At 33.8% G+C, this 13399-nt stretch overlaps 1 protein-coding gene across 32 annotated transcripts in view; it reads right to left on the bottom strand.

The window, feature by feature from the left end:
• The window catches only part of NRXN1 (neurexin 1), a 1055762-nt gene that overhangs the window by 145882 nt on the left and 896481 nt on the right, over positions 1–13399 (bottom strand). For all 32 annotated transcript variants that reach the window (XM_074331970.1, XM_019719348.2, XM_074331968.1 and 29 more), the window contains one exon: positions 11910–12081. In XM_074331970.1, coding sequence (XP_074188071.1) covers positions 11910–12081 — 172 coding nt within the window. The remainder of the gene's footprint in view (positions 1–11909; positions 12082–13399) is intronic.

Below are 13399 nucleotides of genomic sequence, written 5' to 3' on the forward strand. Positions count from 1 at the left end.
TCTTTTAAACAATAAACATATTGTTTACGTCTCAGCCTTTACGTCTTTTAAACAATAAACACACCACTTCTCTCTACTTCTTATCTCTTTCAGTTCTCGAATTCGTATTTTGTGCTACGTAATCTTGTCTTTACCATCAAATTCATACTTAACTGTTTTATCTTTCCTTCGAAGTTATACCTGAAATTCTTGTGGGACAATGTTTTGTGCTTTGCTGTGTTTCCCACCAGGTTTAGCACACCACAGGCCAACCAGGAAGTGGGTATTAACGCATGTTCATTGATGGATTAGAAGAGTATTTGAGACTTTTGGCCGCTATAATGGCCTCAAGCAAAATGGAAACTAGAATGTGTGAAAGAAATGGATAGGCCTAAGACTTGGGTCTGTTGTTAGCACTTCAAAGAATTTTATCCATTTTCTGATGCTTTCTTTCAATGTCTAATTGCTTACCATTTCTCAATGTTTTCTTATTCAGAATGAAATGAATATTTGAGAAAACTATCTTTAGGCAGAAAAGTTTAAAAAAAACACAGTTGAACTGAAAATAAAATACATGCAAATTGATTAAGCAAAAGAGGAAATTAAGCACAAGATTTATGAGTGACAGGGGATGTATTGATACTTTAAAATACTTTTAGAAGGATAAAAAAAAGTAAAGGTTTTTCAAATCTGGTTATAACTATTTATTTAGGCTCAGTTCAGAGATTTTTTTCTAATTAATATCTTCAGCTTCTCCACCTGAATAGAAGTAAACTCAGTCACCTAATGACTCCCTTAGGTTGATTCTAGTTTCTACAGGTAAAAGTCTAAATTCTACTTGGCAGCTTATAAAGTGACACATATTCTAGATTGCCTGGGACAGTGTTGGTATGTGCCTGCTATGTAGGAGTAACTATTACTAGTGCTTCTTTTCTCTCTCAGAATTGTGCTTATTTGAATGATAAATTTGTGTGGTCTCCTAATGATAGGGCACCATTATAGGGGGGATTGAAAAAAGGAGACTCCCCTGATGGTTAGAGCCCAGACAAAATGTTTGGCAAGCCCAAGGTACTTGGTGAGAAGGAAAAGACAGCTTTTTCTTCAGGGGGTATCTCTTGTGCCAGAGCACACAGCTTATTGATCCAAATACAGACGGATTAGAGGTGCCACTCCATCCCCTCTGATGGGATACTGGTGCAGTGTATAGTTACCCAAACTGGATGACTCCATGCAGTGGCCTGTCCACCAGCTAGCACGGTCTTCCTAATGCGCACTCACTAAATTCAAAGGATTTCCAACACTCAGCCCAAATTCCAGTCCTTCTTCAAGTTATCACCAATACCACCTTTTTCTCTAAATTTACACAGAACATATTTTCGGTGCCACTCATTTCACTAAAACTCTGTCCTTCCCAGTGATGTCTCTGTAGTGTTCTGGCTCAGGGTGGATTTGTGGGGCCGTTGGGGGAAAGGCAATTACTTGTCTGAAGTTTCTGGAAAGGTTTACGTCCACGTGTATGACTACAAGTCAGACAGCAAAGACAGGATGAATTTGTTCCCGGAAGGAAATACACATTACACATTAGTATGGGGAGGTCAGTGCCAATTGTACTTGCAGGATTGCAAAACTAAACTACTTTAATTAATAATAGTGGAGCTAACATTTAGCAAGTACTACTTACCAAGTTTTTACCAATTGCTAAGTATTCTGAAACTAAGAACTTAATTGAAACTTCAAACAACCCTATGAAGTAAGTACTACCTGTCATTAACCCATTTTACAGATCAAGAAACTTAAGTACAAAGAAGTTACAGAAGTTGGCCAGAGGTCACAGTATTGGAACTAAGATTTGAACCCAGACAGGCTGACTCCTGAGCCTTCTCTCTTAACCTCCATCCTATTCTGCCTTTAATCTTGCGTTGTCTCTAGTATGCTTGAAGTTCAGATGTGTGGTCTATAATTTCCTATTGCAATTTTAGTGTTTAAGAGAGGTGTACAAGTTGGACTTGGCACTGACTTCTGCATCTGGATAAAGAATTACCAAAAGGGAAAAAAAAAAAAAAAGAGCCAGCAGTGGGGAATGGCATCATTATGTCCATTCCACAAATCCCAAAGGACCCTTGAAATCACCCTCAGAGATCTGAACAGAAGAAGTAACAACTATTGCTATCAGGACCTCAACACAACAAAGGTTTAGCCATCACGCAGTTTGGTGGGGAACCAAAAATAACTTTTCAGATTTTTTTGTTTTGTTTTGTTTTACAAGGAGTAAGAATCACTAGTGTAGGCAGCAACGCATAATACTTCAGAGCACTGTAGTGAGTTTTGGGATGTGTGACCTTGGCAAGTAACGTAATCTCTCTATGGTTTGTTACTCATCTATCAAAAGAAGATACTATAAGCTGCCTTATAAGTTTGATGAGTGTTAATGAGAAAATGCATATAAAATAAGCACCACAGTTCCCGGTATGTATGTATATAAAATAACTACCACAGTTCCCATCGTTGCTGATACCAGACTCTACAAAAGTTAGAATTTAAATGGGCTTGGTGAATGTCTGGGATTTCGGGAGAGTTCTGTTACTGTTTCACACCAATCCTTGTGCAACACCAACTTCCTTATTGACTCAGTCCAATGGATTTAACCTTCTACTTGAACTCCACTTCCATAAAGCAAAGGCCTAATCTAATTGTCCCCAGGTGAGCTTCCTACTGTGGTTGTGACCATTTGCCTTCTTTTCAGCAGAGAAAAATCTTTGCATTTAAAAAAGTGTGTTCTTGTTTGTTTCTCCTCTAACTAAAATTATACTCTCATCCAACTCCTCGGCCAAAATGAGCAATAAAAATAATGAGAGAACTGATGACTCTATGTGGACATCTAAAATGCTCCAGCAATGGTGACCCTGAAAAATTATTATGGCAAGTTATCAAATAGTTGACACTATCTAGAAAAATGAAACTATGTGTTCCTCTATTCTGTCCAGTTGTATATCTCACAAATCCCGCTAAAATAGTTCATTGGCAACGCACACAGTGATCTCTAGACAGACTTGTGTTAGGTATATTCCCTTTTGGATTCTCAATAGACATTTTAAATATTCAGCCACCAGTATAAATACCATGCCCAAGATGATGAATTACTTCAATAATACTTAACATGAAGAAAGTTAGTCTGAAATGTCCAGAGTGAGGGTTGTGGGAACCATAGCTGCTTTTAATGCAAATTCATAAGGCTAAAAACAAAACAGACTATTAAATGTTTAAGATGAAAGTCTTTCTTTGGGAAAAATCCAACTCATGAGGCTAAATTTGACACAAAATATTCATCATCATAATTTAAATTTTAATATGTGGCCTATTTAAAGGCTTCACACTTGAAAAGCTTTTCACATTTATTATGTCATTCTGTCTTAATTAAGAACTGAAACATTAGAATAGGTTACACCTTTGGATTCTTACAGAAATCAGGTTTATATTCCTTAAGAATAAATGTACTTTTCTAATAAACATATGGACATATTAATACATAATTTATTCACAACAATTACACCTGACTTACCAGGTAACAGGTCTACAAATACATGAAGTTTGACTGTTTAACATCTTTTTTCCTGGAATAATGTTATAATATATAGAATTGAGTAAAAGGTATTTTTGGACAGAAATAATTTTTAACAATTATTTAAAAAATATTACCCTACAGAAAATTTGTAGAAGATAGTAAAGGGGATTCCACATACCTCTCATCCATCTTCCCCCACTGTTAACATCTAAAATAACCATTGGACAATCATCAAAACCGAAAACATTGGCATTATACTATTAAATACTAATTTTATTAGGTTTTACCAGTTTTAACTAATATAATTTTTTCTGTTCCAGGTTCTAATCTAGGTTCCCACATTGCATTTTTTATGATTAGATTGAGGTCATGAATTTTTGTGGAGAATACCAAGAACATCAAAGAAATGAAGTGCCTTTCTCAGAGCATATCAGGAGGTGCATGAAGTCAGTATTTCTTATTACTGGTGACGTTTAAATTGATCACGTAATTAAGGTGGTCTGCTGAGTTTCTCTGCAGAAAGTTTGTCTTTTTACCTTGGAGGAAACAGTTTTATACTACAAAAATTTGTAGTCTCTTCAAACTTCTATCCACTAATTTTAGCACATCTATTGCTTTCAATAATTATTATTTTGAAGTTCTAATGCTAAATATCTACTTCCATATCCTTCTATGTTTGTTGATTAGAATTCTCCTGTAAGAAAGAACTGTCCCTGCTCCCCCATATATCTATTACTCACCTATCCAATTACTTATTAATATCACTAGGTACTCATGGGTATTTACTTTACTAGTTGGGTTTTAATTCTATTCTATTTCTACTTATTTTGTTGCTCAAATTGCTATAGTTCTGACTAGTAGGACGTCTTTTAGACTGGTTCCTCTGCCCTTCTGCAATGCCTTTATATTAGGGGGTAAAATGTGTCCCTCTACCTACTTTATTTTTGTAAATAAATATTAATTGAAACACAGCCATCCCCATTCATTTACTTATTATTTATTGCTGTTTTTGAGCTATAATGGCAGAGTTAATTGTGATAGAGACCAGGTGGTTCACAAAGCTGAAAATATTTACTATCTGGCCTTTAATAGCAGAAGTTTAGCAACACTGGTCCTAGATAATTTGTTTTTAGTTACCTTGGGATAGTGCCCAAAATGAATTTGTTTGTCACTTTTGAGGTAGTTCATAATATAGAAACAAGTAATATACTTGCCTATATTCTCCTAAATTAATTAGTTATAACATTTTTTATGTTAAAGATTTATTTTTTGTGTAAAGGAAGAAACAGACTGTCAGTATTCTCCTGGAATGAGTTACGCACATATATAAGAGAATAAACTATAAATATTAAGAAAGTAATGGAAAGAATAAGGTAAAAAATTATCTTGGTAGGGGAGAGAAAGAGAGAAATAGTTCTCCATAAGTTCCAAAGTTTCCTCTATACATGCAAAGGGCTTGTTAAACTATCCTCATAATAATAAAAAAAAGTAATAATTTCCAAAGATGTCAAATTTTCAGTCATTTTTGTCTTGAAAACATTGGATATTGTTATCACACTTCACAATCTTCAGGTGATTTACCAAAATATCTATTGAAATGAAACCCTCAAACCATACATTTTGTTTTCAAGAATGTTTATTATGCAATGCACCAATGCTAGAATTATGTCAAACTTAGTATCAGTGCTCAAAATACATTTATTGGGAGGATAATGGGATTCTTATAATCATATTTGAGAGAACAATTGTTCTAAATTGGAAGTACAGAAGTTGGACTTGTTCTGTTAGAGAAAAATAATTATACCTGAGCTAGCCGAGGCTATATCCAGATAGCTACATTGTTGTTTGTAAAGTTATTATTAGAAAGTTAGTAAAGGGCAGTTTTATTACATTGGAAGCACACCTCATTCAGATAGGAGGAGGTTCCTCCAAATATGTTCACTAGGTAGACTTCACGTTTTCCTCTAAAATCTTAACATCAAGATCAGAAGTTCTGAATCCTTGGTAAATGGGCCCTAAGAACGTTGAGGCACAACTCCTAAAAATCATATACATAAGTTTGAGTGTATGTGCACATATATGTGCATTTTCTAAAGATAAGATTCTTATAGAGGCAGAGATTCAAAGAAGTTTAAGAAAAATTTATCTAGATTAATGTCTAAAACTGAAGAGAATTACTTAGTTTTTGTATTTCATATAGGGCTTCAACATCAGTGTGTGAAATTTTAACATTTTTACGATTCTGATACCTCTTGAACATACTGTGATTGTTTGCTAGAAGTAAAGTGATATTTAATGCCAACTTATTCCTGCATTTACAAGATAAGAAAAGTACGTAGACGATGTGCAAAGGAAATAGCATGAAAACGGTGGGCCTTGTTCATAGCTGGCATTCAAATACTGACATTAAAAGTTAAGAGAGTTTCCCTCTCATAGTAGAATTTTTTAAATTGTCTCAGCATACACAAAAATACTGCTCGTTATATGCATTCACCATAAAAATATATAAATACTCCTGAGCAATTTAATTAAAAGCTCTTAAGGAAATAAGGGGTCACAGTGTTTGAGAAAGTACCAAGGAAAAGGCTCATAATTTGAGTTGGGAACATGACTTATCTTCCATCTAACTCAGGTAATTATAAACTACATGATACAAGAACTATGCTTTGGGATAATAATCAAGCTATAAAAGCATTCTTACAAAACTATAAATCTATCATAAGCAACCAAACACTTGCAAAAGCTATTTGAAGTTTCCTGAAAGCCTAAGTTCCTGAAAAATGTAATTTCTCTGAGCTTCAATCTTTAACTATTTCTTAAAACTCTTTTCCCGTCTCACTTCCTAAAAATTAAATTTTGCATTTGTAGTGGCAATTAATTTTTGTATCTGTCTTGAGTAATTTACTGTTTGTAAAGAGTACGTATCTTCAATGTCTTTGAAGAAAAGTAAAAGTCTTTGAACCCAAAAACTCAGTCAATATTTTTGGCTACCCTTACTTAAAATTAAGATAATGTCATTCTCTGCTTAAAATGAGTATCCTTGAGGAGTGGGATGAGATTTATTAATAATTTAAATCATTAAGAAATTATACACTGGACACAATAATAGGGAAACAAAGATAAAGGGGGGAATCTTCTGAAAATCATGAAGGGTTGCTATTTGCACATTACAGCATAATATAAGACATAATATATGTAGCAAAATTCTTTGAACATAGTAATAATCAACAAATATTTCTTAATTTTTGGTTTCTAAGTAATAGAATCTGAGACCATGTCACATTAAAAAAGGATAAACGGATACTGTTAAAAAGGCACATTTTCCTTTAAATTTCAGTCTCCAGGGAAAAGATAACTAGAATGTGCTTATAAATTATACTTCCGAAATAAAACATATTTATTATTTGTTAAATGTTCCAAAATATATTCAACTGATTCTTTCAATGGGCTTTAAAAAAAAAGGTTTATTGGGGTGACAATGGTTAGTAGTTACATAGGTTTCAAGTGTACAATTCTGTAATCCATCATCTATGTATCACATTGTGTGTTCACCACCCAGAGTCAGTTCTCCTTCCATCACCATATATTTGACGCCATTACCCTCTTCTAGAACCCTTCTCCCACCTTACACTCTGGTAATCACTACACTATTGTTTATGTCTATCAGTTTTTATTTCTTTGTTTGTTTGTCTTGTTCCTTTGTTGCTTTCACTTTTATATCCCACATATCAGTGAAATCATATGGATTGAGAATCAGTGGGATTTTGAATTAAGTTCAGTTTCACACACATAGGCATCCCATAGGTTGTCCTCCTACTTTATTGGGCTCTAGGTCTCTGATGGAGTTATGAAGTCATCCCTATTCTGTTGGCTCAGTTGCAAATTAGATGGACTTAAGTGAGAAGCAAAAAATAGTAGAAACAATAGTGAGAGAAGCGTTTCGATTTATATTCACAATGGTATTCAAATAGTGGATATCCAACACCTACCTAAAGAAACCAATTTTTTTTAATCATTTCAGTTTTGTCATCAATAAGCATTTAATAATACATTAGTTGCTAGGGTAAAGAATGTGCATGCTCTGAAAATGGAAAGAAATGGCCTGTGATGATTGAATTTAGCTTTCACAATGATCTATCTTATATACGAAGATTAATTTGGCCCTGTGAGCATCTGGCCCAAGTACTACACGGTAGAAAATGCTGGCGGGAAGTAGATATTTTAGCTTCCAGTACAAGATAACTTTATGGAAGTTGCTGATAGGTATAAATGCCAGGTTTCTTGGCCTGGAACATGAAAAACATTGCCATAAATACATAATGAGAATGAAACAAAAAAGGCAACTTACAGTCAATCTATAAGACTTTGATTTAAGGAATGGACCCTTCAGCTTTGTTGATATAATCTCCTTTTGTTGTACTGTGAAAAATAATATTTTGGAAAATATCTGTATTATCTATGTTTGCCAGCAATAGTGTGGTCTAAATGATATCAAAGTCCACCACACTATTAAAGGAACTTGATATTTCTTTTTTTAGGAAATTAAAAATCCTAGTGTGGTTGCCTTATAGCAATGGTAAGACCTCTTTTATATTTATATATATATATATATATATACATATATATACATATATAAATCTATATGTTTTTTTTTTTTCTGTGCCTATCTCTTCCTGCTAATTCCATTAAAATGAATGTATGCCTTCCTCCAAGTAAAAAATCTAGCCTTTAAGACCCCAATCAAATTTCTAGACTGCTACTTCAAAATGGCCTCTTCTTCCTTGGAACATATTTTCCTTTATTTATTTATTTTTTCAGTATGTCTTATTCAGAAATTAGCCAAATATGATTAGCCAACTCTTACATTGTCTCACATATTATACTTTTAATCTTGAACATTGTTTACTTATCTCTTTAACCAGATGTAAGCCTAATATGTTCCTTTAATATATAGTACACATCCTTTAAATATTTGTTGATTTGCTGTGTTAACTTGACAGGAATAAAATGAATTTGACCTTGTATAGAATATAAAGGACATCTTTTTGTCACAAAATGAACATTTGACCTTGTATAGAATATAAAGGACATGTTTTTGGCACACTGTGGTAGACAAACGAACTCAAAGGTTTATTCTCAAAGGTAACTAACTGATTTATCTGGAGCAATCTTTAGTCTGAACAAGTAAGATGATGTTCGGCTTTGTGGATTAACATTATGAGAAAAGAAAGTCTATTTTTGTTGAGAGAGAAAATTTTGCTATATCACTGTAATTAGGGACAAATCAGAGATTAATGACGCATTATATTCCAGAGCTTTAACTGACAAGCACCAAGAAATGGCTTTCTCAACTTTAGTTTGCAAAATATTATTTCTATACTTTGCTCCATGCACAGAAAATAATGGAAACTGGGTCTGCTATTCAGAAAATTCAATATTTATTCTGAAATGTGAATTGTTGAGTTATAGGAACATTTTACACACTCTAAGAGCATATAATCTACCTCTACTAATTAGTTTCTCTATGAAAGCTATCCAGACAATTACAGGGTAATACCACCGGTCAATGCTTTAGGTGCTTTTCATTAAAGGTATAGTGTTGCTACCAGATGAATTGCTTAATATAAAAGCACTTACCACAAAGCTCTATAATGGAAGGTTAAGTGCTATATTTAATTACTAATTTCAACCCTTATTACCTATATTTTGCATTGCAGGCACTTTAAAAAGAACCAAATATAGCCTCTTGGTCCCTGCTTCTCTGACTATAGGATTTAGTGGTAAAGGAATTAGTCCAGCTATTTTTCTAATGAATAACAAAAAACTTTTTAAAGAAAAAATACTCATATCACAAACCAATATAAAAGAGATATACTAGGCATTTCTACTGAACTCATACATAAAATCACTTTGTTCTGACAACTTTAATCTAGATGACACATACTTTTAAGTTTGTATTCAGCCTCCGTTGGAAATGTTGCAGATGGAACTCCAAAAGAAAAAGGAATTTGAAATTGTCATGGCTTATTTTCTACCTCAACATAATGCTGAAATGCACACAGAGCAGATGATTAATAAAATATCTGATGGCAACAATGGTGACTCCCATATTGATCATTAACTTTTTATATGTATATATCCAAATTCCTCACAGGTGCTCTAATTTTCTTGGGGGCAGACTGTGTTTTACCCTTGTTTGCATCCTTAAAATAATTCCAACTTTTCTCACTCTTGATTTGCCAATATTATCTAAAATACTTTTTGGTGAACGGGCACTTAGAATCTGGACTAAACATAAAAGTTTGCATCTAAAATATCCATTTCTAAATATTTGCTCCTCAATCATCATAATATTGCCAGATTATGATTTTTGAATATATTTTATATTATTTCTTATACTGAGCATCCATTTAATTGGTGAATAAGACATTACATGTGTAAACAAATATTAGTCTAGAAAAAAAATACAAATATTTGTAGACTTAATTAATACTGCCAAACTTCAATTAAACTTGGACATTAGCATGCCATAAAAAGACAGGCACCATGGCTTTTTTGAACTATACCTAGTGCACAGTATCTGTATGTGCACAACTAAATTTAATCACATAGGTGTATTAAAATAATGAGGTATAGAAATTTTAAAAACAAAATACTTATCCACATGCATTAATGCATTAGAAAACTAGGTTCTGATTATTTATGCTTGGGAAATGCACACCAAATTTCCCTTTTAGAGATGCATTATGAATATGAATATAATAAAGTTTAAGTAAAGACATTTTAAACTAGTTTAATCCAGACTTTCCCAAACTGACTTGAGAGTGGGACTTCCTCTCTCCCTACACAAGTCACCATTTACATTCTCTAGTACAGTGTTCTTAAAGATACCAGTTTAAAAAGTGTGGTAAAAGTAAAAAAGTTATTAAATTTAAGATAATTTAAAAACATTAACTGGTGAAACAAAGCTAGGTTTCAAGGGGCAACTGCCACACTGTAATAATAATAGGATCTATCATTTTACATGTTTAGACCCACTGTTCACAGATAACATTCCAGGGGGAGGGCCTAGACCTCATCCTACTTTGTATCTTCCATGGCGTCCAATGCAATGACTTCCTCCAATAAAGCTGATAAAGAGGTCCTGATTAATTGTACTTTAGGAAATTCATCAATTTACTTTTCTGTAATTCCACTGAGGCTGTAGTTATTTAAAAACTACATTTCTATTAGGATTTCAGTAAACTCAATAAGGGATTTTTAGTGGCTATGTAACATGGCATGCAGATTTAAGTTACTTTCATTCCAGATCTTCCATTCCTTCATCTTATTAACGGAAGGTGTACATTCTTATAACTGCAATATAAAATTGGGATAATTCCCAGGATATCAATTCAGCAAATTTCTATTGAGAGCCTACTATTTGCAAAAAAAAAAAAAAAAAAGGCGCTGGACATATTATTAAGGTGATTGCTTCTAAAATTTGTCATAGAGCATTTTTTTAATTATCTTTAATTCAGCAAATATTTGAAGAGCACCAAGTTTATGAAATAGGTTTGCAATGAGGCTTGAAGATGTAAAATTTTATAAATCAGAAAAGGTCCAAAGGGGCATCACCGACATTTCATTCCATGATTGTAAGTCAGTAGCGCTAAGAAAAATTTATCTTTATTTAATAAGTTAGTTATTTCCTCAAATTATTTCTTTCAAGAAACAAATACTTGTAATAGAAAAATTTACATATACATTTTGGTAATCATTGTTATTGTGTGAAATGAAAATGAGTAGTACCAGTGTCAGAATTCTCATAAAACCTCATGGTTATATTACAGTAAAAACAAATTTCATTTACTTGCATGTTCTTATAACTGATTTACAGTACTATAAACAGTTCCTTTACTATTTCTCTGTTTGTACGATGGCCCTCCTGCACTTTTCACGAGCTTTAGCTATGTACCACCATCAAAGGAATCACCGGGTTCTATTTTCTTTCACGGCAAAAGGTGTTATAATAGTCTCTCCACTTTAAATTTTAACTTTGTTACTTTTGACAAAGCCTTTCCTTTGTTGAAATGCAAGGATCCAGTAAAAAGAGCTTTGACATGTTGTGCCTTTTATGTGTGCATTTTTCTGATTTCACTGATGTCCTGAATTTTGGAAACGCTAACGTGTGCCTTTAAGTTCTTCTATAAAATGCCATTTGTACACTGTATCAAGAACAGTTTAGGATAGCAGTACATTCATATGACTCTAAAGTCCAATAAATAATTGATGGCTTCACAATTTGGTGAAACGAATGCAAAACAGTGCTTTGTTTTCCACTTTGTTTCTCATAAAATCTTCCCCGGGTACAGATTCACTGGCTTACCTGCAGGGTAGCGCTCGATCACTGGCCAGCTGTCCACCTGTAACGTGGCATTGCCACCACTCCTCGTGAAACGGACCACATGATATTTCCCATCGTTAATGATTGCATTGGACTCTTCAATGGCGATATCATCTGTCCCAACATTAAATTTAACTCCAATTTTTCCTTGGTGCTGGAAGGGGGGAGGGGAAAAAAAAGGAAAGTTGTATAAAGTTGTTCTGATTAGTCAGCATTACATAAGAATTACATACAGGATATTGTTCAAGAACATGCTTTCAGACAACAGCTGCTTTCCTCCAATTTTACTTCTGAAAAACTCATGTATAGAAGCAAGATTCTTGACATGTGGGTAAGTTTGAAGTATCTCTTTCATGGATAATTGATATTCCTAAAGACACACTTTCAAGAGAATTGAGCTGCCTTTTTCCCAGAGGTTGCCACAGACAAGGTGCACAGCTGCCTGTGTGAAAGGACATCCTTTCATGTCCTGTAACATAGCTCCTTTAATCCACTCTTTTCATTTCACAAGAAAAATGAGGCTTGACATTCTCCCTTTTAATAATGGTGAAATCAGAGCAATGAAGTCTGTTTAGAGACAATTGACAAATGCTCACAATATAGAAAAATCATTCCAAAGTGTACAGGCACACAGACAGGCATTTAATGAGTGTAGTTTCTTAGTCATTATTCACACACACAAATAATCATGAAATGCTAAGACCTTGAAATTCATTCAATTTCTTTTTTTTACAGATGCTGAAACTACGGCAGAGGAAGGTACAATGACATGCTCAAGGTCACATAGCTTAATAGAGGGGTTCTAGAACTAGAACTCAGTTCCCCCTTCTTAGTTGATAGCTAAGATACGGCTATCTAAAATTGACTTCCTCTCTGAATTATGCAAAGCAGCATTACAAATCATTGTAAGTACAAAGCCTGTTGCTGGTAACTTTATAATGGCATAATACAAGGTGGCAAAGAGAAGCATGTCCTCTGCTTCTGAGAAGCACTCTCTCAAAGTAGGATTGTCAACTTTACCATGAACGTGGTTGATTTTTAAAACATGTGGATTTGCTCTAATCAGTAGCACTGCAGACCCCTGTCCATGTACAGAAGCTCAAACTGCCTGTAGTTCACCCTTTGTCAAACCTCAGTTGAGAGAAACAACATGGGGAAATCCATTCCTGTACAAATTTATAATCAGAATATCGAAAACCTAAAGATTTGGGCCACATTTTCTTGACCTCTTGGCAGATACTCATCATTGAACCAAGCAGCAAGAACATGGTACCAGCTTACACTGAGAGTTGTAAGAAAATCTTGTCTAAAACTGCATTAATTGAAGGGAAGTATCTGAAGATGTTATTTGGGGCATTGTTCATTGTACTCTTCATTTAGATGTTCTGTTTTTCTTGCATCTTGTTCTTACTGTCCATAAAGGCTCTTTTTCTTATCAGGCAGTATGACTTTTAATTTTTGCAAATTTTGAT

The sequence above is a fragment of the Rhinolophus sinicus genome, linkage group LG05 (assembly GCF_036562045.2).
Source record: "Rhinolophus sinicus isolate RSC01 linkage group LG05, ASM3656204v1, whole genome shotgun sequence".
Taxonomy (NCBI): Eukaryota; Metazoa; Chordata; class Mammalia; order Chiroptera; family Rhinolophidae; genus Rhinolophus; species Rhinolophus sinicus.